Below are 24,829 nucleotides of genomic sequence, written 5' to 3' on the forward strand. Positions count from 1 at the left end.
ATTCACTGTGGCTGCAACTGATTTTGTTTACGGGCTTCTAACATAAAGTCTCATTAACTTGTCTTCTGATTGGAGAGGTTCTAGTCCGAGTGTGAGCTCTGACCGTTCAGCTAATTACTGACTGCTTGCCTGAGTGCTCTGTTTACTGACAGAAACGGACAGTTCACCGTCGCAGACGACCCGGCTGTGCAATCAGCCCCCGCTTCCCTTTAATTATGAATTCATTTCAACATCGCTGTTTGTATTACCGGCCACGGTTTGCACATTTCTTGCCCTCAAACAGTCAAATATCTCAGGGAATGAGTTTCACCCCTTCATGTAATGGTGTGGATGAAGTGTCTAATATCTTTTATCCCATTTTTCTCTAATTTCCACAAACTCAGGGGCTGCAAAGACAATACTTTGTTCCTTGTAATACATTTCAGATTATAATTAATAATTGATGTATGGGATCTTATGTGTGCTCTCTAACCTTTTTAAGTGTTTAATTTGAATGCTTCAGAATATGCCTTGAACGATCATTAGACTGGCTGAGCTTTGATTTAAAATGTCACGTACACTATCCTGATTAAATGAAGGAAACGTCTCTTTTATTCAAACTGCACTTTTCTTCAATCTACAAAACTGAGTTCAGAGGAATGTTTGGTTGCTCAAATATTTCTCTTTCATAACTCATGTTTACATTTTGAATAACTTTATCTTATAGATGTTTCTCCTAAAAGTTCTATTTATAATAAAAACACACACCAGTGAGATCATGTCCTCTCAGAAGTATTTGATGAGAAACATTTGAGGTTATATTGGTATGTTATGTTGATGTTTGTTTTAAAAGGGTCCTATTATGCTTTTTTTTTTGTATTTTTTTTTAATTTTTATTATTTTCAAAATGTAATTTTACTGTTGGAGCATGAAAATTGGAGTCCCTCCAAAGTTCTCTACATCAGTGTGTGCCGTTCATGAAGAGTTTTTCAGTAACACTTTAGTATGGGGAGCACGTTTTCACTATTAATTACTACTGTTGTCTCGATGCACTCCTAATTTACTGCCTATTAATAGTTAGTAAGGTAGTTTTTGTAGCATTTAAGTTTAGATATTGGTAGGATTATGATATATAGAATAAAGTAATACAGAATAATGCATTAATATGTGCTTTATAAGTACTAATAATCAGCTAATATGTAATGTGCATGCTAGTAAGCAACTAGTTAATAGTTAATAACTGAACCTTAGAATAAAGTGTTACTGAGTTTTCTTCGGAAATATGCTGTCACAATATCACTCATTGAAATGATTCCCACCAAAGACTTACGCAAAAAGGGGCTGGTCTGGCTGAGTTAGTTAGTACTCTGTTAAAACTCACACTGTTATGGTACATTTCTGAAACGCATCTGAAGAGTTTGACCAATCACAACACATTTTTCTAGCCGACCAATCAGAGTACATTGCGCTTTTGAGAAGGATGGTCTTTATAGAGACCGGAACTAAACAAAGTTTTACTGACAGACTGGGATGAGAGGTGCTGCAACAATGTCAAATTTGTGAAAAGTAAGGTGTTTTTTGTGTTTGTTTTTTCACATTCAAGCATGAAAAAGTTATAAAGGTATGCATTGATGTCACCTTCCCATCAGAGCATGCATGACTAGATTTAACAGGGGAAACTGCGCTCCTCATTCGGTCCCATCATGTCTCTCGCTCGTCAACCTGGCCACAATATACCTCAGATTTCTTGTCAAATCTATTATTACACTCAATCTCAAAGCTTTTTCCCATTTTAGCCCTTTTGTGTTTTTCATCGCAATCACCAAAACCAATGGTCATGAAAAAAAATGCTGCTGCTCAGAGTTTTTTTTCCACTCAGTGGGCGTAACCGCAGCCAATGCAGCCGATGGTGAAACCTTAGCACAGTTTGACATGCCGTTGAGAATTGTTTTTTTTTTTTTTTTAATATAACATATGCATCACAATCCTTTAGTCAGTCACAATCCATTTTAATGTGATGAGACTTTTAAGATTGAAAGAAGAAATTTTGTGAGAAAAATAACATTATCCATCAGGAATTGATTGGATCATGAAAAGTGGATGAATCCAGATTGGATGAGTGAATTAACCAAGTGGATGAACAGTGCCTAAAAACCCATTCGGCTCTTTGATAACATAATACAATATTTTCTGCAAATGTGCTCTGATGAGGCACAATACGACCAGTAGCATGTATTAAAAAACATAAACGGGATCAGTGTTGAATTTCTGAGGACTATAAATGCTTGAATGGCTTGAGGTATTTGTTTGCTTTAGTCCGTGCTTGAGTCATTAAACTGAGCTGGAGTGGATCGCAATCTGACATTTATTGGATAGTGACAATAAAACACTCAGGAGAACCAAGGCTTTCAGTGCTTTGAGTGTTCTGTCAATGTTTTGCCTTATCACAAAACCAATGAGCCTTGAGACACCATGCAATGAGCTTACTACTTGTGTGCAGAGCTGAAACACCAGTGCACAGGTATCCCATGGGTTCACATTATGCCTTCCTAAAACGTTAACCGCTCCTGTCATTTTTCACTGTGCTTTGGGAATGACAGTATTGTCATTTGCAACTTTTTTTTTTAAATGATTATGATTCTGTGCATCTAGAGGGCATGCAGCCAGACATCATCCTTGAATGTGCGGGTTTGCTTTCATGTTTGATCACTCCTTCCATTCCCAGAGAGAGGTAATTGTAAGTGCAAAGACTCAAGAAATCTTTTAGGTGGGAAAATCTTACAAAAGCTTTTAACATATCCAGGTCACATTTTACCCTCAAATTGTCACAGTCTGTGGATGGCAACACACATAAAGATGAAGATGAGCAGGGCATTCCGGAAAATATATAGTCTCTGTGCCTTATTTTAACGATCTAAGCACACAAGTGCACTTAGAATCCACTTTTGCTAGTTTAACGATGGGAAAAACGGTCGCCGTATGGTCAGAAAAGGTTGTACCCACTCTCTTAATGAGTCATGGGTGTGTTTTGAGTGTAACATTCAATAAACCAATCAGTCTCATCTCCCATTCCCTTTAAAAGCCATTTGCGCTCACGCCATGGAGGATGGACTATTTACATGGTTCACTGTCAGAAAAAAAAGGTACAGTTCTGTCACCGGGGCGGTACCCTAAGGTAAAAAAAAACGAAAAGGTACTAATATGTACCTTTAAGGTACTACTATGTACCTTTAAGGTACTACTATGTACCTTTAAGGTACTTAAATGCACCCTTAAAGTACTGATATGTACCTTTTAAGGTGCTAATATGTACCATTTAGGGGTGAGTAAGGTACAAAGATGTACCTTTTCACTTTTGTACCTTAGGGTACCGCCCCAGTGACAGAACTGTACCTTTTCTGACAGTGTTGGAATTTGCGAGCGGAAAAGACTGAACGCTTCTCCAGAGAGGAATTATTTTATTTGTAATATTTAAAAATGTTTGTGTGCTGCTGCGCGTCCCTGTGTGTGTAATAAGCAGAGTGTACACGCGTTGTGCACCCGCCTCTAGACGCATATTATTAACTTGCTCTTTAAATAACACAAAAAATACAGCACTATTGACTTTAGACCAGGTTTCAGTTGGTCAACACTCCAACAATGCGCCTGAACAGATAAACGCGAGTCCATTTGCTATTTAAACAACTGGACATGAAAATGATAACTGCCGCATTGCTCCTGGCATATGATAGGGCCAAATTCAAATGAGAACCGACCAAGAGCAACTGAAACGCCCAATATAAATGCTAGATAAAAACAAAGGAAAGCGAGATGAAGAACAGGTGAACAGAATCAAACAATCAATCAGCAAAAAACTAACAACGGGAACAAATTGAATGGGAGCTACACAGAGAAAGGAAACAGAAACAAAATGAGTCCTCAACCTAACATAATCCTTAACACAAATCAACAGTAGGAGGAAATTATACAAATCAAGTAGGAGGAAATTATGTATGTGCATAAAAAAATTAAAGCCTGTTTTGAAGAATTGTGGTGGCATTAAGATTTTATTTTCATGACAGTTAAGCACATTTCTGCCTCAAGTATCATGACCATAATGCAAAAATAATCTAACTCTCATTACTGTAATGTGAGAATACAATGTGATACTGTTGAAATTTTGAAGTATTTATACATCAGGGTAAGTTTTGACATAATAGCTTTAATAGTCTGCTGAGTTTGACTTTGCCTATGCTTGGGTTCACAGCATACAGTAATCATCCAAATAACAACTACAGTCTATAAATATTGTCCGTTTTAATGACTTTAATATGTGCCTTTGATAGTCAAAGCCCATTAGCATTTTAAACATGCTTTTACTGAGGTTTTTGTGTCATAATTGTATAACAATTTTCAGAAATGCATGTTATCCAATGAAAGATTTGACCCCAGTAAAAACAAATTATACAAACGTAATAATAATAATAATAATAATAATAATAATAATAATAATAATAAACTAGATAATTAAATAAAAAGAAAATAATATTGAAGCAATCCCTCAAAATAACATTATTTAATCATCATAATATAATCATTGTATTATAATTTGTTTAGTGAGAATTTTAAAGGGGTACTTCAGCGCTGGGAAGATGAATCTGTATTTAAACTGGGTCATTAATGTTGTAGAAATGTGAAATTATTTTTGAATTTGGTGCTTTCTAGACTGAGAAAAGACAGAAATTGTATTTTGTCTCATGGGGATGAAAGACTACAATTCCCAGAATGCTTAGCTGCCCTGTGAGGCCATTCCCGGATTACAGTGACTGAGTTCGGAAAGTACAATTAAATACTGAACGTGTGTGTTCAATATAACGATCGAGTTCCCGCGTGAGTCTCACAGAAGACTCAGATTAGGAGTCAGATTACATTTAACGTCATAAATGAGTTGATGAGCTCTCGTGATGAGAGCTGAGGTAATCGCGACCACATTCGCGGCATACATTCACAGCGCGTTTTCAGTTCATGCCTTTGGAAGCTTAACTTTCATAGAAATTAATTTGAGAAGTTAAAACACTTACATTGCTTAGCATCCGTTTAAATTAATGCCTGTAGCTGAGCTGTGCTGTAAGTGTGATCTCCATTCCTCATGCACGAGTTGAAAAAAATTCAATTCAAAAATTCAGGAAATTTTCCAGAAATAAAATGCATAAATCTCTCGTCTCAGGGGGATATAAGAGGGGGGAGCACGATCATTTGAATATACTCCAGGGTTTCTACTGATACAAAGCCATATGCTAATCGCTGAAGTAACCCTTTAATATGAATATTTTAAAATCACTACTTATTGAGGAAACAAATATCATCCAGATACATTATGGTAGTGCAAGTTCGGTGCGTAAATGTGCTACTGTGTTTGCAGTCTGCAGGGCCACCATGTCGAATGGTGTATTGTATTTTTCATAAGCTTTAACTGAGTAGCCATCAGCTAGAGAGCTGTGTGTAATCCTCCTCCTATCAATTTGGCAGTTTTTCTTTTTTTTTGCCTTGCATCTACTCTCTCTCTTTTTATCGACATTGCAGTAGGGCACGATCTCACATCAACACTAGATGATCTGAGACTCTCAGAGGACAATCCTCCGGTTCAGCAGATGAAGTCAATGATGTTCAATGTTTGCTAAATGCAAATACATTATTCAACATCTAACATCCTCCATTTCTTTTTCAAGTCACTTTAAAGGTGATGCGTATGATGTTAAATTCTTTCTCCTGTCCCAGTTTAATGTGCAGGGATAATTATAAGTAAGCTGTTCATAGGTCGACTTCCTGAGGAGTAAGTATTTTGCCTAGCAACCACAGGTAGCACCCTAGCAACCATCAGCCAATAGCAAATGCATATGATTTTTGCAGATCACTCTGGTTTGCACGGAACTACTGTGTAAGGTACATAACAATGTTCTAGCTTAAAGGAACTGTATGTAAGAAATGTATTTCAATGAATCATGGGCAAAAAATGGTCCTGATATGTCACTAGACATTAAGAAATCATGTTAATGTCAAATACTTATATCACTGACAACAGTAGTCCGGCCAGGATATTGTCATTTAAAAGTTGTTGATGCAGCCCTCAACTGATGTTGATGATGTCATGTTGTGTTTTGGCCTGAAGCTCCACCTATCGACCAATCACGAGTCAGTAGTGTTTCTGCATCCGGGTTGCCAGCTCTGCTCTAGTTACCACAGCTGCAGATCTACAAACGTTCCTGCTGATCCTGCAGCCAATCTGGCAGCCTCGAATCAGGGGGAGGGGGGATACACCGCTTGCAGTACCAGTTTTGGTCACAATCTTACATACACTTCCTTTAAGGGCTTGTTGGATGATTATGTGTTAATGAGCCCTAATTATTGAATATATTGCAATGTATTGATTCATATCAGTAGTCACACACCAGCGTTTCTTTGTCTCTCATTTCAGCTGCATTCTAATTCAGACAAAGGCGATGGCTCGGTCAGGTATATCCTTAGCGGTGAAGGAGCAGGAAGTATCTTCATCATCAACGAGGTAACGGGAGACATCCATGCCACCAAGAGTCTGGACCGGGAAAAGAAATCGCATTATGTTCTTCACGCACAAGCCATCGACCGCAACAACAATAAACCCCTGGAGCCAGAGTCAGAGTTCATTATAAAAGTTCAGGATATTAACGACAACGCTCCCAAATTCCCAGACGGACCCTTTGTCACATCTGTGCCTGAGATGTCGGAAGTTGGTGAGATTTTCTTATTTCTTTTTTTTATGTAAAATGCTTTCTTTCAGCTTAGCCTGTGGTCTTTTATGAGAATTATTATCAGTCATTTGTCATTTCATGAACTGTCTCATGAACTGAAGTTTGTTTTTGTTTTGTTTTTCACATTTTTCTCACAATTTTTGAGTTATTGTCAAAAAATCTTTAAAACAAGATGAAATTGTGTAATACAAGTGTATTCCATCTTACTACTCTGGCAAATGTTCACTCATTTTATGTATAATCAAGTGAAAAACTGCACTAGTACAGTAAGCCAAAATACAATACATTTAAGATACAATCCAGGAAATCAGAGTCAGAGTATCTTAGTGTTGTTTCTAAAGTAAATGTATCTTTCTGCGAACCTGGGAATGTGCTGCTCACGTGGTTGGTCTGTCACATGTTTGTCTGCTGTAAATAAAATGTCATATGCTTGGAATAATAAGATTAAATTCCTATTTTATTTAATAATAAGAAAATAAAATCATAATTAATAATTAATACATCTCCTGTTTAAAAAAATAGGAAGAGAGATTCAATATAGTTTTGTATTTTAGTATTTTGTATTATAGTCTTGTATTTTAGTTGTATATAAGTTACATGAGGTAAACTAAATGCTGCATGGTGATTTTAACGTAGCATATCATTGCTTGTTGAGACATTTCAGTTGTATGGACTATGTCATCTGTGATATTGGTACCAAAGTCACTGTTGCAATGGTGGTAAGAGAATACGGGCTTGACTCCCGTCGCACTTTTGCAGTGGTGTTAAGTAACGAACTACAAATACAAATACTCTCAAAGTTACTATAATTGAGTAGTTTTTCTCAGGAATTTAACTTTTTTAAGTAGTTTAAAAACAGTGTACTTTTACTTGAGTACATTTTAAGTGCTGTGTCGGTACTTTTACTGCGCTATTTTCCCTAAACCTGCCGTCACTACATTATATTTATTTATTTTCCTGTCAACGTGATTGGCTAAGACGAATAATCAGTCCTGCGTGTCCATAGCGACCAGTGTGAGAGTGAGAGGCACGCGCGCTTTATGAAAGGGGGGTAAGTGCTGGCTACTGTATGATGATTGCAATCGTCAAATTGCCTTGAACAATTACTACAATTGGACCTCAGAATATTACATTTTCCAATACATGCATAAATAGTCTGTATTCTGTTAGCGCTGTACAAGCTCGCGGTGCCATCTGCTGGAAACTCTTCATTTAGCTCGATTGTTTGCCAGGCTTCAAAGTGCATTAGGCATTAACTGATGGTCACTGCTAGATCTTTGTCCCTTACGTCAATTTCGTTTAACATGTAAACACATAAACCTGCTTTCTGTCAGCTTACTGAAGTGCATATTTTAATGTAATGTGTTCTCACATGGCGATTTAAAATTGCAGGCCATGTATTTAGCAAATAACTTTTATGAAACATCAGATTTATATTCAGGTTTATTTATTTTTTTCCAAGCAAAAATAATCAGTGGTGAAAACCCTTTACTCGATGTTACTCGATTCTGATCTCGATTGTTTTTATAGAGAAAACGTCCATTGAAATTAAAGCACAAATGTGTCTTGAAAAGAAAGATTTTTTATACATTTTTTAACGTGAAATTGTTAATGCACAAAGCTTTGCAACCTTTTTTAATTAACTGCAAGAAAACCTCTACAGAATGGTTGTCATAAATGTTACCAGATTATTGGTTGTTTTCTAAAATATTACAAGACTATATTCTTAGTGCTAACAGTCAAAAATAAAACTAAATATTTAAAGAAATATAGAAATATTTTTGGTGACATCATGTTTTTGTTCTTACTGAGAATCTTCCATTAAAGAGTAAGCTACATTTTAAATTTGCAGGGTATAAGGTGGAGTAACATTCATAGCATACTACTCACTACTCTTGAGTACTTTTAAAACGGCTACTTTTTACTCCTACTTTGAGAAGTATTTAGGACAGGTACTTTTACTCTACTTAAATTACATTTTTTGACAAGTAACAGTACTTCTACTTGAGTATGCTTTTTCAGTACTCTTTCCACCACTGCACTTTTGTAAGTTGCTGTGTGTACGGGACATTTCGAGACTCACGCCTTAAATGCGGTTTTCAATCCCAAAAACTGACGTGTGTAAATATAGCCTCTGATTAGGAGAGCCAATCTGGCCTACAGTTTCTCATCACCGGTACACAATTCCTGTAGACTTACATTGAAGAGGAGACTAAAGCCAGATACACATAGGAAAGTGTGTTCTTTTGACTCTTGGTAGCTCTGAGGAAATTCCTTTCCTGGTCCAAACCCATGATATTTTGTTCTCACTTCTCACTTTTTTTCTCTGAGGAGGAGTGAATAGCGTATTGCTCGCCCTGTCTAAAATGTTTATCTCAAGTTTGGGTGATCGGGTCCATTCCTTTCTATAAATAAAGGCTTGTGAAAATTAAAATGGCTTTTAAAAAACATACCTGTCAGAATAGATTATTACAAGAGGCTTGTACCGGTGCAAACCTATAAGCTGTCACTCTCTAAGATCCATCATTTCTAATTCAGATCTCCCTGATTCACTCCATTTTCCTAGTCAAACTGCTTTTTTTTCTATCCACCCCATGGCTTTTATCCTCTTGTTTTGTGTTTTGCGGATGGAGTTCCCTCAGGAGCCCCATAGCTCTTAGAGAGCACTATGTGCTTTCTCCAGAATGCTCCACTTCCACTTAGAGAAATTGTGAAAAACTATATAGAGAGAGTGAGAGATTCTTTTACAACAGGGTTTCCCCAGGGTTTGCGAACCCCTAGGGGTTTCTGATGGAACTGCAGGGGATTTGTGCGGTTATGATAGAAATACTAATGTGGGAAAAGTCAATACATTAACTTTTGAGCACAGTTCAAATTGTTGAACGCTGAAAAACTAAAGATTTTTTTTTCTCCATTAATTTAGCTTCTAACTCTCGCTTAGCTTCTGTGTAGCAATCAAGTTTTCTTTACTTGTCCACTTTATACTCTGATAAAACTATAAATAAATTATCCTTGATTTTTTTCTAATTTTTTTCCCTTTGAAGTTATAATTCAATTATTTAAGTTTTTTGCATATATCACAATATAAATTTTTCACGTGATTTTTATCATGCAGTTGTTAGGCTGCATTTATTTGATAAAATAGTCGTTTTTTTCTAGTCTCTACGAGAGTCTTGAAGGCTATATTCCTGGCTTGCATGTGCAGATGAAATATTTCTCTTTATTTTGGCAGTGTGCAACACTTCTTGGTGGAGATTATGGCCTGTGGGTTTAGAAAGCTTTGTTTATTGTTTATTTAGGTCCCAATTGGCTGTTGCTGTAGCAACTGAAGCCCATACAATGATCTGAGGTATCGTAAGATTTGAAGACCAGCTGCAATCAATGTTGAAGGAGTCTATTATTGCCTGGCTGTTGTCCATTTCTGTTGGCGATTCATGCGCAGAGTGGGTTCAGAATCCCAATTACAGATGTCTTCGAGAACACGACGCTGTTATGCTAGAGCTGGACTGTCCACTTGACCATCAATGATTAGTTTTATCTCGAGGTGATGCTCTGCCTTTGTAGAATGTCAGTCTCATCTTATAGATTCGTTCAAACATTTGAAAACCAGATGAATCCGGTTAACTTTGTTTGTGTTTTGATTTGAGTCGAGGCTGCAGCCGTAAAAATAACTGCTCCATGTTATGCTAGTGCTGCTACTGGAGAACCCCATTAGCCAGGCTGCATGTGTCTCAGCACAAATTTGACAAAAAAGCGTGTGTGTGTGTGTACTGTATGTGTATAATTATTGTGTATATAAATACCCACACGTGCAATTCAATTAAAATATCCAAAATGCATTCATATATATATATATATATATATATATATATATATATATATATATATATATATATATATATATATATATATATATATATATATATATATATATGCATTTTTTATATTTTAATTCAGTTGAGGACTGGAGGTGGTGCTTAAGATATAAATGGTCATTCAGTATTTCTAAAAAATATATAATAGTAATAGGTCTATAGGTAATAGATAAAGTTAATTTCCAATCAGATTATAATACTACTATTAACTAGCCTGACAAGCCAGACCCACATCAAGATGTTTGGTCTGGAAACTCACCATAGACAGGGCTCAATCTGAGGGGCGGGATAAACAGTTGTCTTTCAAACTCCCTCTGCACGCGATAGGATAGCGCTACAACCAACCAGAGCAACGAAGGTGAAGCGGAGCTTGTTGATTAATCATTCGCCATATCCGGTCGGCAAAACTCCGAACACATCTTCCCTTTTTAAGAATCCCGTTCTTTGTTCTTTTCTCAGAGAAAAGCTTAACTCCAAGTCTTCCAGAGTTGCGGTCAAAGCTGATTCGAAAGACCGCCGTTCGCCAGTTTCTGTGTTTACTAGAAGCACGCAAACGCAACTCGGCCATCGTCATTATGGCCCCGCCCACCGACTCTATAGATTTCTAGGCTAACTATTAACTACTATTAATAACAATATAAAACGCACTAAGGATTGATGAGCTGCTGGGTTCATCAAATATTAATCATGTTGTCAGCATTCACTCAAACTGATTTGCTGAACTCAAAACAGGGACTTTAATAGATGAGCCAATGAGATTGCCGTTTGTGCATTGGTTCCGCCCACTACCGGAGAAACCGCATATCTTCTGCTTGTTTTAAAAAGCTGAATATCTGTTGTTTTGACTGGAAAATACAGCAAAGAATGTGGTGTAAGCAAAAGTACAGAGCGCGATACCAAGTCGGTACTGAAATGCTTTAAATGTGACACTTCGATCGCTGTTGAGCTGTAATCGTAACACCTCTGACTGGCCATTGTGCTCACGCGCTCTGACATCGGATGTGCCTGTGATTGGCTACAATGTTCAAGTGTTTGAAAGCACACGGAAGTGAAATGCAACATATTGGTCTATGTATATTTACACATTTTACTGAAAAACTAGGGAATAATGCTCATTAAGTAAAAGTTTGTTTGTTTAAATTTTTGGTTTAGTTTTTTGCAGTGTGCTCAGATTCAAGGGCGCATGTACCACAGACGATTCACTGTTAATTAACTCATCTCCACATATCCACTGTGGATTTTATTTCTGTATTTTTGTTTCGGTAAACATGTTTTTTTCAATTGTATCTAAGTAAACAAAACCTTTGCAATGGGATTAGCTCTGAAAATGTTTCCATGGGGATATAAGCTATTCGCTGTTAGCGCTACCTGGTTCATAACGTTCATTGCTCTTGGAAATGCAAGACTAACCCGATAACCCGAAGGTTGTCCCCCAGAACAGCATCACCTCGACTGACATTCGCAGCTGTAAGAACACATGCACAGTCGATTAGTATTGATGAGATACATGGAGAAGAGGTGCTGTGGTAACAAGGATCGACAGAAGAAGAGGGAAATGAATAATTAGTGTTGTTTCCTCTTATTTCTGAGGCTTGAGTGTTTGGAGGCGTTTATCTGTAGGCATCTCTGAGCAGCCTGAGACCGTCTGGACAGTAACACTTATGCCCCCACGCAGCACTAGTCCACCGCCGTCAATATTCCCTGTGCGTTTGAGTGTGTTCTGGATCTAATTGTGTGTTGATGGTTTGTCTCTGCCAATCTGAATTTATCGACTGGGTACGAGCCAAACCTGCTCTCAGCTCTGAGAAACTAGAGGGTCTGATAATGAGGACTGTGAGGACCATCGCTGCAAACCAGGGGGGGTAACGGTTCACAACACTGACGGGTTCGGGACAGCAGGGGAGACAAAACAAAATATAAAATAGCTTTTTATTAAACAGTGTTTTACTGAACAATTTGTGTCTGTCCTTAAAAGAATTCAATTATAACTGAAAGTTTCTTAAAGATAATGCTGTAAACTCTAAAGAGAGCTCTTACTTGCACATTGCTACAATATTGAAGGACAGAGCCCAAACAGTTAGCCTTGAGTCAGTTGCTATTTATTTTACATATAATAATCAACACTCAAATAGCCCATTGAATGCAAACATATAAAGTTCACATAAGGCAGTTTTTGCATTAAAGGGTTAGTTCACCTAAAAATGAAATTTCTTTCATTAATGACTCACCCCAATGTCGTTCCACACCCATAAGACCTCTGTTCATCCTCAGAACACAGTTTAAGATGTTTTAGATTTAGTCCGAGGCCTTTCTGTCCTTTGAATGTAAGTGTATGTCCACTTGCTGTCCATGTCCAGAAGGTAATAAAACATCATCAAAGTAGTCCATATGTGACATCAGTTGGTTAGTTAGACTCTTTTGAAGCGTCGACAATACATTTTGGTCCAAAAATAACAAAAAGTACGACTTTATTCAGCATCGTCTTCTCTTCCACATTAGTTTTCAAACCTCAAATAAAGATTCAAACGTTCGTGAATCAGCAGATTGATTCGTGATTCATATCGCCAATGTCACGTGATTTCAGTAGTTTGCCAGTTTGACACGCGATACGAATCATGATTCATGACCACTATTCGCACTATTCTCGTCGCTTCATAAAATGATTGTGGAGTCACTGTAGTGAGATGGGCTTTGTAACGACGTCTTTAGTGCCTTTATGGGTCTTGAGAGAGGAAATGACATTGGTGTCAATGAAGGCCTTTCTGAGCCATCGGATTTCAACTAAAATATCCTAATTTGTGTTCTGAAGAGGAACGGTCTTACGGGTATCGGGCGACATGAGGGTAAGTCATTATTGACAGAATTTTAATTTTTGGGTTAACTAACCCTTTAACTTCTAAATCTAATTACAAAACCAATTTGTTGTTGAAATATAATCATTTATACGCAGTGGCTGTCAGTGACTGATTTATTTAAACTAGGGCCGGGACTTTAACGCGTTAATTAAGATTAATTAATTACGTGACTTTAACGCGTTAATTAATTACGCAAAAAAATTAAAAATTTAACCGCATTTATTTTTGCACCGCGGAACGTTTTTCAATGAATCAGTTTCGACGGACCGATTATACTGGAACACCAACTAGCGCTCCGGAGTCAAGACAACAACAAACCTTGGGTGCGGCTCAATCAGCTCCCTAGTTCAGTAGTCAGGGCACTGATCAGGGAGTCAGCCCATTGACTTATGTCTTGATCAGTGCCCTGACTAGGGAACTATGGAGCTGATTGATACGCAGGGCATGAGTGAACATGAACGAAGAAGCTGATGAGACCGCTTTGCTCGGCCCCGTGGATGGGAAATTTTGTTTTAAAAAACGAAAGAATGGAAGCGTCGTCAAGAGCAGGGTTGTGTGCAAGCTATACAACAAGGAATTTGCATATCACCGCAGCACATCAAGCCTCAAATATCACAAATATGCTTTTGCTACACTTAATGGCAAACATTGCGCTGGTCTGCTGGACTGAAATAAATAAACAATATTTTGTTGATTAAGCTTATGTATTCAGTCATTATTCAATGGTATACTAAAAATACATGTGAAAAATTACTTCTCATTGTTCTCAGGTAAAATATTTATATGCGATTAAAATGCGATTAATTTCGATTAATTAATTACAAAGCCTCTAATTAATTAGATACATTTTTTTAATCGAGTCCCGGCCCTAATTTAAACATACATCAAAAAAACCAAGACATCACTTAAGCCCCTTTCACACTGCACGTCGGACCCGCAATATTCCCGGAACATTGCCGGGTCGCCTTCTGTGTGAAAGCAACCACGTCCCGGGATTGATTACCGAATTCGACCGAGTCGGGGACCTAGTAATATTGCGGGATTCGACCCGGGACGAGCGCTGTGTGAACAAAAGCCGAAACTAATGCCGCAACGTGTACGTAGTTATCGTGCGACTCCTAGAGCTTGTTTTTTCAATAATACAACCCTGCAGTGCCAGAAGAGCTAGTCGGTGTTTTAAACGCAGAGAGTGTTCGTATACAAAAGAAACTAAAATGAAACAAGCAGAAATGTGCACAAACTGGACACAAGTCGAGACCACAGAGCTCCTTACTGTCCGCGCTGAAGCTGAGATCGCTCGCCATTATACGTCACATCAGGATGTCACGTGTCAACTCGATCCGGGACCGTTACCGGTTGTGTGTGAAAGCGCACATATTACGGTATTTCGCTGGCAGTGTGAATGGACCAAATCTAGCGGCCCGGGAACAAATGCCGGGTCGCATTATCCGTGTGTTTTTTCCGGAATCGCAGTGTGAAAGGGGCTTTACAGGTTCAGTAGGATATCATGAATAGGCTAATATAGTGCATATATTTAGCGAGAAAGTTAATTTCTCAAGCGAACATACCAAGGATTTTTAGGAAAACAAGCTGGAAAATTTGCACCAAAGTCAGCATAAACCGGCCTGGATATTCATGCTGGTGTAAGCTGGTCTTTTTCAGCAGGGGTACCTAATAAAGTGATTGCTGAGTGTGTATAGCCGTGTTAAACAGCAGAAGATCAGTATTGACTTTTAAAATATTACCCAGCTTCTCATTTAGAAGCCACTGCTTGCATTTCAGTTTTACTATAATTTATTTTTATGGGTAAAATTTTGATTTGGGAGTTTGTTTAAAAAAAAAAAAAAAATCTTTATTAGTGGTGTTGAAATATTACTCCCTCCACACACACACACTGTTCATCTGCTGGCCATCGGAGACGAGCTCGTCAGAAAATTCTAGACAAGCTGTTTCAGCAACTTTCCAGCTGCTGCTAGACTCTGATAGAAATGTTTTCAGTGAAGCTGAGAGCTGGATACAGCACAGAGAGGGATAAGATAACTCATTTTGACCCACTGAAGCTTCAGGATTAGAACCAAAATTACACTTATCTGAAGCAGTAACGGTAATTGCGGCTATGGGGTCTTTATGCTGTTGAACTATGCAGGAACCAGTGAACGTTGTCTCTCTCGTGTGCATTACGCTGAGTGATGACCGTAATTGAAAAGCTTTTGAAAGTCTTTGCGGGAGAACACAGCTTTTCAACTTCACTCGCCACAAGAGAACACTGCAGAAAATGTGCCTTGTGGTCGTGTTTTTCGATACATTCTTAAAACAAGATACATTTAAAAAACAAAATTGTGTACGATAAAGAGACTTTTGTTCAGGCAGTGTTTCCTGAAATAACTATTTTTTATTATTTTTTGATTTATGCATAGAATAAGAAACAAAATGATCAATAGTTTCAATAGTAATATCAATAGTATATATATATGTATATGTATATATATATATATATATATATATATATATATATATATATATATATATATATATATATATATATATATATATATATATGTGTGTGTGTATGTGTATGTATATATATATTAATTGAACAATTTGTTACTGATATTTTCATGTGTATTTAGTTGCTTTATTCTGAAACCTAGTGAGCTGCCTCAGTATTATTGATCCTCCTATGTGAATGATTTACTGTATTAATTACACCAAATATATTAGTGATGCTTTTCAGTATTTAACTAAATACACTTTAATTTATTATGTGTGTTTTTTTTTTCCACCAATTTATTTTCACAGTGCATTCTGGAGTTACTCTGTCTCATACTGTATGGCTTCTTTAAATGTTTTGTTTAAAAATAGAGCAAATATCGTGTGGAGTTTAAATTCTCAATGAATCGTCTCAAGATGACATTTTACAAAACCAAAATGAGACATTCATCATTTCTATGGCGTTAGCTTTTAGACCAAATTATATATTTTTTATTTCAATTCATAGATTTTTTTCATCATTTATTTATTTATTTATTTATTTATTTATTCATTTATTCACCTTTTTATTTTTTATCCTGCCCAAACTTCAATATAGTCAACAACACAGAACAATAATCTTTTGTGTACGAGAGAGAGAGAGAGAGAGAGAGAGAGAGAGAGAGAGAGAGAGAGAGAGAGAGAGAGAATTTAACACTGAGACTGAGATTAATAAAAAATGAAATTCAAGATTCTGCCTCCATAATCCTATTTTACGCCTCAGCCGTCGAAACTGCATTAAATGTTTTGTGGTGTTTGCAGTAAGTCAGCACCAGACAATGCAGATGGATGGATTGAACCTGGTGAGCTGTGATGAAAGTGAGCAAGAACAAGTGCAGATGAGAAATGTGACCCGAGCCAGGGAAGGAATGAGAGATCTACTGTCAGCTGGAGGAGGGAGAAAAAGAATGCTAGAAAGACAAACTGTAAGCAGATGTCTGAAATGAGCAAAGACAGAGCAGGGAATGAGAGGGCTCAAAAGAGACGGAGAGAGATTCCAAAGCACACGACTGCATTTCCGGCTTTAACCCCTGGTGGCTGAGGGACTTATTTTTAAGTCTACATGAAGACAATGTGATGGTGATTAAGGAATACATTTGGACTGTTCACTCTTGTTTTGTTTAATTTTGCATCTGTTGTTCTCTCACACATTGCACTTCCACACAAACACATTAAGTACAATCATTCCACCATTCAAACACATCCACCAATGCTTTATTCTCTCTCTTTCTGCAGGGACATCGGTTTTTCAAGTCACAGCAACAGACGCAGATGACCCTACGTACGGAAACAGTGCCCGGGTGGTGTACAGCGTTTTGCACGGACAGCCATATTTCTCCGTCGACCCCAAAACTGGTAAATTCATGACTTCTGACCATAGTGTCCGTGAAGGGGAATCAAAACACGGTGCTTTCATTGCCTGAAGGTTTACCGCTGCTGGTTCATTTTTGTCTAGCAGGTGTACAATTAAAAAGAACACGAAGGAAACATGTCTTACCTTTTCAGATGAGATGTTCATATTAGACTGTGAAGTTTGTTCACAGAAAAACAGCTGTGAGCAATACAATACCCCACCGGCACCTTTTACTGTGCAGAAATAGAGCTTGACATGCATGCAGTATTGTTTGGATCTTGGCTCTATAATGGAGAGCATCCCTGGAGAATGAGGTGGAGAGAACATTGTGTAAAGGCTTTCAGGGATAAAGACAGACGGCAGGAGAGAGAAAGAGATTTGAAGTGCCTTGAGATGGATTTGGTGTTCATTAGAGGTGGACATTGTTTGAGGGTTTTTACAAGGATCCATTAAATGTTAATAAAGCCACAGTTTGTGTTTGTCTCAAGGAGAGAGAGAAAAGGCAGAAGGAAAGAAATTGGATGGAAGAAAGGAAGGGATGAATGGAGGGAGGGAGATGAGAAAGAAATGAGAGGAGAAATAAATAATGAATGAATGAAAAGTAAAAACATAAAAATAAAAAAAATCGATTAAAAAAAGAAACATGAAAAATAGGAAGCAAAAGCTAGCAATGATGAAAAGAAAAAGGTTGGAATAAAAAGCAGAGAGGAAATTCAGCTTTGCCATCACATGAATTCATTATAAAACATTCAAAAAGAAAAAAAGTTCTCAGAGCATAAGAGACTTTCAAAAACTTTAATCCCCAGTTTCACAGACAAGGCTTAAGCTTAGTCCCAGACTAACAGAAAGCAGCTAACACTGGCATATCTAAAAATATGGAGGGATACAAAATAAAAAAGTTCTCTACGAAAGGAGAGCCCTTTAGAAACCGCTGGTGTAGAGGAACACGGCCGTTGTCCATCGTGCTGAAATGCCACTCGAACCTCTGTGCCTTTATCATACAAAGAAAAGAGAAGGAACGAAGGAGAACAAGAATGTAGTGAAGACAGAAAGGAAAGGAAGAGAACAAAATACAGAACATTTGAAGGAAGGGAAGAACAGAAAAAAGGATAGAACAAATTTAAGAATTAGAAATGCAGAAAAGATAGGGATAAAGATAGAATTAAAGAAAAAGATGAAAAGGAAGAATGAAGGGAGACCAACAAATTCCAAATAGATAAAACCAAGGGACATCTGTTTTACTTGGATATATGTCAGATTACAGAGGTAAAATGGATTGCAGACACATTGACATTAAAGCCAGAAACATTTACATGTAACGTCTGACATTACGCGTGTGAAATATTCAAGCGGATGTGTGAACATACTGTTGGTTTTCCTTCATGGAGTAAAGCTGAGGGATAGTAGGGTTGTCAAAAGTACAGGCCGCGATACCAAGTCGGTACTGAAATGTTTTAAATGTGACGCTTTGATCGCTGTTTAGCGGAGTCGTAAACACCTCTGACTGGCCGTTGTGCTCACGTGCTCATCGGATGTGCCTGTGATTGGCTACAACGGTCAGGGCTTCACAAACATGCTGTAAATATACATCAGTGATTCAATCAATTAACAGAGCACTTACACAGATACACACGGGAGCATTTGAATGCAGGAGCCTATCAGCCTAGCGGTCCGCTGGTCGAGTCCTGCTTGAGCTTTAAAACGCCCTCACTTCCGCTTTCAAAACACTTTCGTGCGTTGATCATTGTAGCCAATCACAGGCACATCTGAAGAGCGCGTGAGCACAATGGCCAGTCAGAGGTGTTACGATTACAGCTCAACAGCGATCGAAGCGTCACATTTAAAACATTTCAGAACCGATTTTGTATCACAGTCAGGGCTTTTGACAACACTAAGGAATAGTGTACAGTCAGCAGATTGTTGTGCAAAAGTAACCTCTGCAGGGTAAAAAAAAATTCAACATGTGCTTATTATTTGGCTACTTGCCAGATAAGTAAATTAAAAACTGAACACATTCATTTGACTTAATTCTTTTATTTTAATTTTTTTCCCCTAAATGACTAAGTTCACCGCTTGAGCGGTCTTTTATACGTTTTAATGGTCGTTGTCACGTAATAACAGAACACTACATGACGCGATTGAAGAATTAGATTTGAGATTTCTGGAAAACCACTGAGTAAAGCAGATGATGAATATATTTCAAAATTCAAAAATACCAAAATAATGCTGCATCAAAAACAAACACAGCCCCGTGATGTTCAACCAGTGATGCTGTGTCAGATCCAGACAGTAAACGTATGCCCCGTCCTATTTCTGACCGAGCGCTCTCACACACGAAGTAGGCCTACAAATGAATTTGCCACGTTGGCTTTATTGTGTCTAGTTGACATCATGTCAGGTGTCAAGAAAACGTGGCATATCTCGCACTCGGATTCGCCAGTACAAAGGTGGGTGATGAAGGCGAACAAGATAAGATGCCAAGTGGGCCACTGTAGGTCTAATGTATTACAATCACAATATTACCGTATTTCCTCAAATAAAAGCCTGTAGTCAAATAAACGCCGGGCCTCTGATAGTGGCCGGGGGCGTGGTCAGCACGAACAAATAAAGGCCGGGGGAAAATGAGTGAATAATCTTCTAAATGCCGTTAATTTCATGCGAAACCATCCTGATGCCACGCGCCCCGATGCGAGTCATGCCAAAGCCACACACACTCCTGGTCTCTTCTATAGTTAACCTAAAACTTTACAGGGATTGCTTTGTAAATTAAATTGAGAATATAACGGATGCATGTGCCATTTTAAATAGACTACTGTAGTCTATGAGAGATGTGACGTCTGTGAAAATGCCGTTTCAGGCAGGCTACAAATATCGATCTTCACAATGCGTGCGTCTCAATCTGCTCCGTCTGTAGTCAGGGCACTGATCAGGGAGTCAGCCCATTGACTTACCGGTATGTCCTCTGATCAGTGTCCTGACTACTGAACTAGGGAGCTGATTAAGACGCACCTAATATTAGCCTCTCGTCTCTTTTATGTCTTAAGGGTGTCGCACCCAAGCCTCGAAGCTCAGCTCCGCGCAGCACCGCGTCTCAAGCCTTATTTATACTTTCGCCTGTCTCCGCTGCGTGAGCCTCCGCTGACTGCGCGCGCTCTTCCCCAAACGACGCGCTCGCCGTTGTGCTATTCTTTGAAACGACAGAGGGCGATTTGGAGTAATTGTTCTTTAAACCAACGCGTCGAGAAGAAGTGGGCTAACGTGCACAGGTGATGATATTTATTTTAGTACATTTCACCAAAAACCACACCACAAAAGAATCGTGTAAAGCTCAGTAAACCTTGGGTTGATATTATTACTTGACATGAGAACAAAATATGCACAAAATTAACAATCTTTTAAATATTTCCTAATTTCACTAAACTTTAATGTCGTGATTTATTTATTCATTTGCTTAAACCTGGATCTTTATTTAAAACGGCTTATTTCTGCTTGTGTAGGCTCATTCAGTAAATATAAGCTCCTCATTTGTATGTGCAAACTGGGGGCCGGTGTGATGAGACGTCATGCTCGGCTAGATTCGCTGAGAACTCGTTCATCTTCGGATGCGCAGCTGCGCGCGGAATTACAAAAAATGCGTATTTTGTTGTATGGTGATATTTTTGCAAATGTTTCTTTAAAAAATCAATGATATTTGTCCACTAGAACGATCACTTTAAATTGAAAACGGTTTACATAAAGCAATTATATTTCAAACAGATAGAATAAAAGCCTGCTTCAAATAAAAGCCGGTTCCCATCAGCAGTTCAGGTAAATAAAGGTCCCGGTCTTTATTTGAGGAATTAAGGTAAATATCACAATATTTCAAATGATACCCTATTTATTTTTTTGCAGTCGGTGTAATGTCTAAGAGTGTCTTTTGGGTGCATGTATATATGTGTGTGTTGTTTCCTCAAATATTAAGCAGCGCAACTGTTTTTAATAATATTCAGAAATGTTTATTGAGCAGCAAATCAGCTTATGATTTCTGAAGGATCATTTGACACTGAAGAATGTGAAAATTCAGCTTTGCCATCACATTCATTATTCCTTATAAAAAAATCAAGTAGACAAAAGTTGTGAAATATTTCACAATATTTTTGTGTTTTTGGTTCCTATTTACTGCATTCTTAATAAATAAACGCAGCCTTGGTGAGCATAAGCTTCGACTCTTTGAGCTTTGAGCTGTTTTAACTAAAGTCAACTAACACTGGCATATCTTAAAATATGAATACGATAAAAAAATTATCTGTACAAAAGAAAGCCCCAGCAGAAAAAGTGGTATTGCTGTCCACGGTGCTGAAATGCTACACAAACCGTGCACCGTTATCATATTTTCTGGTGCTGATGCACCCCACACTTCACTCAACCAACATATTCATGGTCACAGTACACTGCTTATTTTGAAAAATGTTGCCAGAATGCCTCAAAGTTTTTGATGAAAATCTCTAGACACCTCACAACCTTCAACCAAACATGCTCTCGCAAATCCCATCCATCAGCGCTGACGAACTAGTGCTCTGATAATACAATCCATCCAGATTTGTGAACATTTGGCCTTAAGTAAAGACGAATGCAGCAGTTTGTCTGGGTACCTTTAAGAGTTTTGTTTCGCATAGTGGTCAAGAGCATGCAGGCATAGCAATGACTTTGGTGAGCGTTTTTAGAGATGAAATGCTTAATGGAATTGTGGTGAGAGACAGTATCAGTGTTGCCAGACTGAGTTCATTTCAGATGGTGTTCAAGGACTTAATGCATTGAGACAGGAGACATGAAAACCGATTCAAGGGGATTGTGTGAGAAAGAAAAAAGATAACAAAGATTGACTTAGTCTTGCTTTACTGCATTGTCTGTTATTGATACTTTACTTTCAATCTCTCACAAACTACCTTTCGGTACATTTAATACTGAAGACACAAATATCCCATTTGGAGATATACTGAGAGATGTCAGCACATATTGTGCGTACTTCAAAGTCGACAAGTTTCAGAATACATCATTTGTATTTTGTTCATGATTCATCAGTGCAAGGTATTTAAAGGAAATGTCTATTTTTATTCAAGTGAAATATAAATAACTAATACATTTAAAAATGCATGCTTGATGTGTATTATGTTTTATTTGTATAAATTACATTTAATTATATATATATATGAGTTCAGATGCAAAAGCCTCTAAATCTGTCTGACATTTTTCTGTATATATATATATACGGAGAGCATTCACTTGGTATCATTCTCATTTTTGATCAAAGTGGCTTATAGAGGCTTTTGCATCAGAACTCTTCATATATATATATATATATATATATATATATATATATATATATATATATATATATATATATATATATATATATACAAAAAATTATCACGATATAATTTTCCATATCAGTCGAAATCGATAAATATCACGATAAATGTAAAATCTTTATTTCTTTAAAGTTTAAAGGCATATTTTTGCTCCTGAGTGAAAGATCTAGAAAACAGACAGCTAACTGTGGTTTTAAACTATCCTTTATTGTCAAAACATGGCAAACATTTCCCAAACAGGTGAACAATTTATTAAAACTGAGGTAGATTTATTTATTAAAATATTAATTGTGGTCAGCATTTTTTTACTCTACACTGTATATCAATAATATCATTACTTAATTGTGTAAGTAGTAAAACACTAAAAATGCAAACGAGCAAAAAAATGTGTTTTAAGTTAAGAAACATTTTGAGTCCCCCCTCTCTTGCCTCACAGTGGATTGGTCCACCGAGCATTGCTCTTTGTCACACACACACACACATCTCACCGACACACACACCTCACCGACAGTGGGCTGGTCGCGAGAGGAGGGAGAGAGCAAAGTTCAGTATTTCTGGATGTCCAGTAATTATCATAATTAAGGGCTGTCTAGTCTATTTTATTCATTTTAAACATCGTATGAAACTATTTCTCTTTTGATGAAGTTGATGCTGAGTCATTAATACATCACCAAAGACAAACAATTATGATAACCAGGTACAAGTCTAATGTTTTAGTTATTATAGTTTAACGTTAGCTTGCAAGTCACCCACTAACAAGATGATGCCTTGTTAGTGGGTGTGTGAATGTAGTTAATGTAGATTTACCGCTGTGTTGGGCTCAATGTTATATGGAAGAACTTCGAAGAAGCACGATCATTTAATAAATAAATTCCGTGTGGTGAACCTATAAGCAGCCCACACACGTCGCTCTGTTTTATGTCGGATGGGGTCGCCAAAATATCTCCAAACCACTGAAGTTGAGCAAACTAACTTGTCAACAATATCTTTGTCCTCCGAGCTGGTCGTGGGCTCTGAGTTTTCTTCACTATCGCTCATTTTTCTTGCTCCACTTCAGTCCGATCCTCCAAGCCTGTCTGTCAGTCACTGACTGTAAACAACAGCGCAGCACTCAGAAGCCTGGTCTGCAAAAGGCATGCGCAGCATTACGCATAGCGCGTAAGCATTATATCGAGAATTTATCGAACTGTTGTTATCGTAATCAGGGAAAATTATATCGTGATAATTATCGTTATCGTTTTATTTGCCCAGCCCTAAATGTATATGTGAAGAGTTCTGATGCAAAAGCCTCTAAAAACCACTTTTACATTTTATTTTATTTTATTTTATTTTATATATATATATATATATATATATATATATATATATATATATATACATGGGCGTCGGAACTCGGAAGCAAATAAAAAGTGGGTGGGTCAGTAGCGGCTGGTGAAAAATATTATAGGTGGGGCAATTGTTTTGCGGGGGGTCTGGGGGTTCAGGGAAAAAAAAAATATTTCATAGATGTGATTTCCTGCATTATGGTGCGTTTGAGGCCATATCCCTTGCCAATACCAAAAAAAGACCTCAAACCAGTCAATACCAATAGTCTAATAAAAAGGCTATATTCATTTAACTCCCATAGCCTTTAAATCAACAGTTTCACAGATAATGATAATGAACAAGTTGCATGTTTATTATGCTCCGTGCCCAGATAGAAAAAGTGTCGTTTACTAAACGATTGATTGGGCCAGACAAAATGACAGAAATCACTGAATCACTTACCGCGTCTATAGTTTTGGGGTAAGAGACGCATGGCATCAAATTTTTACGCAAATCGATCAGAGGTTCGAATCTGCCTTTTGCCACACTCGCTCTACTCCCTTTCCCCATCACATATAAGATCGGAAAGGTATTTATTTTCAATAAAAAAAGAGAAAATATTAGAAAAGGGGAAATAAAACGTTTAACATGTGTTAAATAATACGTTTCTCAATAAGTTTCTCGGTTAAGAGGTAACCAAGGTAAACAGATGTGCTGAATTAGAGACGATAAAAGTGAGTGGGTCCAATATCATTGGTCTTAAAAAGTGGGTGGGTCTTGTCCCATCCACACACAATGGTTCCGACGCCCATGTGTA

General features: G+C 37.6%; 1 protein-coding gene across 4 annotated transcripts in view; it reads left to right on the plus strand.

Annotated features, from left to right (window-relative positions):
• The window catches only part of LOC137056245 (cadherin-18), a 331,361-nt gene that overhangs the window by 236,566 nt on the left and 69,966 nt on the right, over positions 1-24,829 (plus strand). For all 4 annotated transcript variants that reach the window (XM_067430266.1, XM_067430265.1, XM_067430267.1 and 1 more), the window contains 2 exons: positions 6,434-6,728; positions 17,242-17,361. In XM_067430266.1, the coding sequence (XP_067286367.1) occupies positions 6,434-6,728; positions 17,242-17,361 (415 nt within the window). The remainder of the gene's footprint in view (positions 1-6,433; positions 6,729-17,241; positions 17,362-24,829) is intronic.

Source organism: Pseudorasbora parva, chromosome 21 (assembly GCF_024679245.1).
Source record: "Pseudorasbora parva isolate DD20220531a chromosome 21, ASM2467924v1, whole genome shotgun sequence".
Taxonomy (NCBI): Eukaryota; Metazoa; Chordata; class Actinopteri; order Cypriniformes; family Gobionidae; genus Pseudorasbora; species Pseudorasbora parva.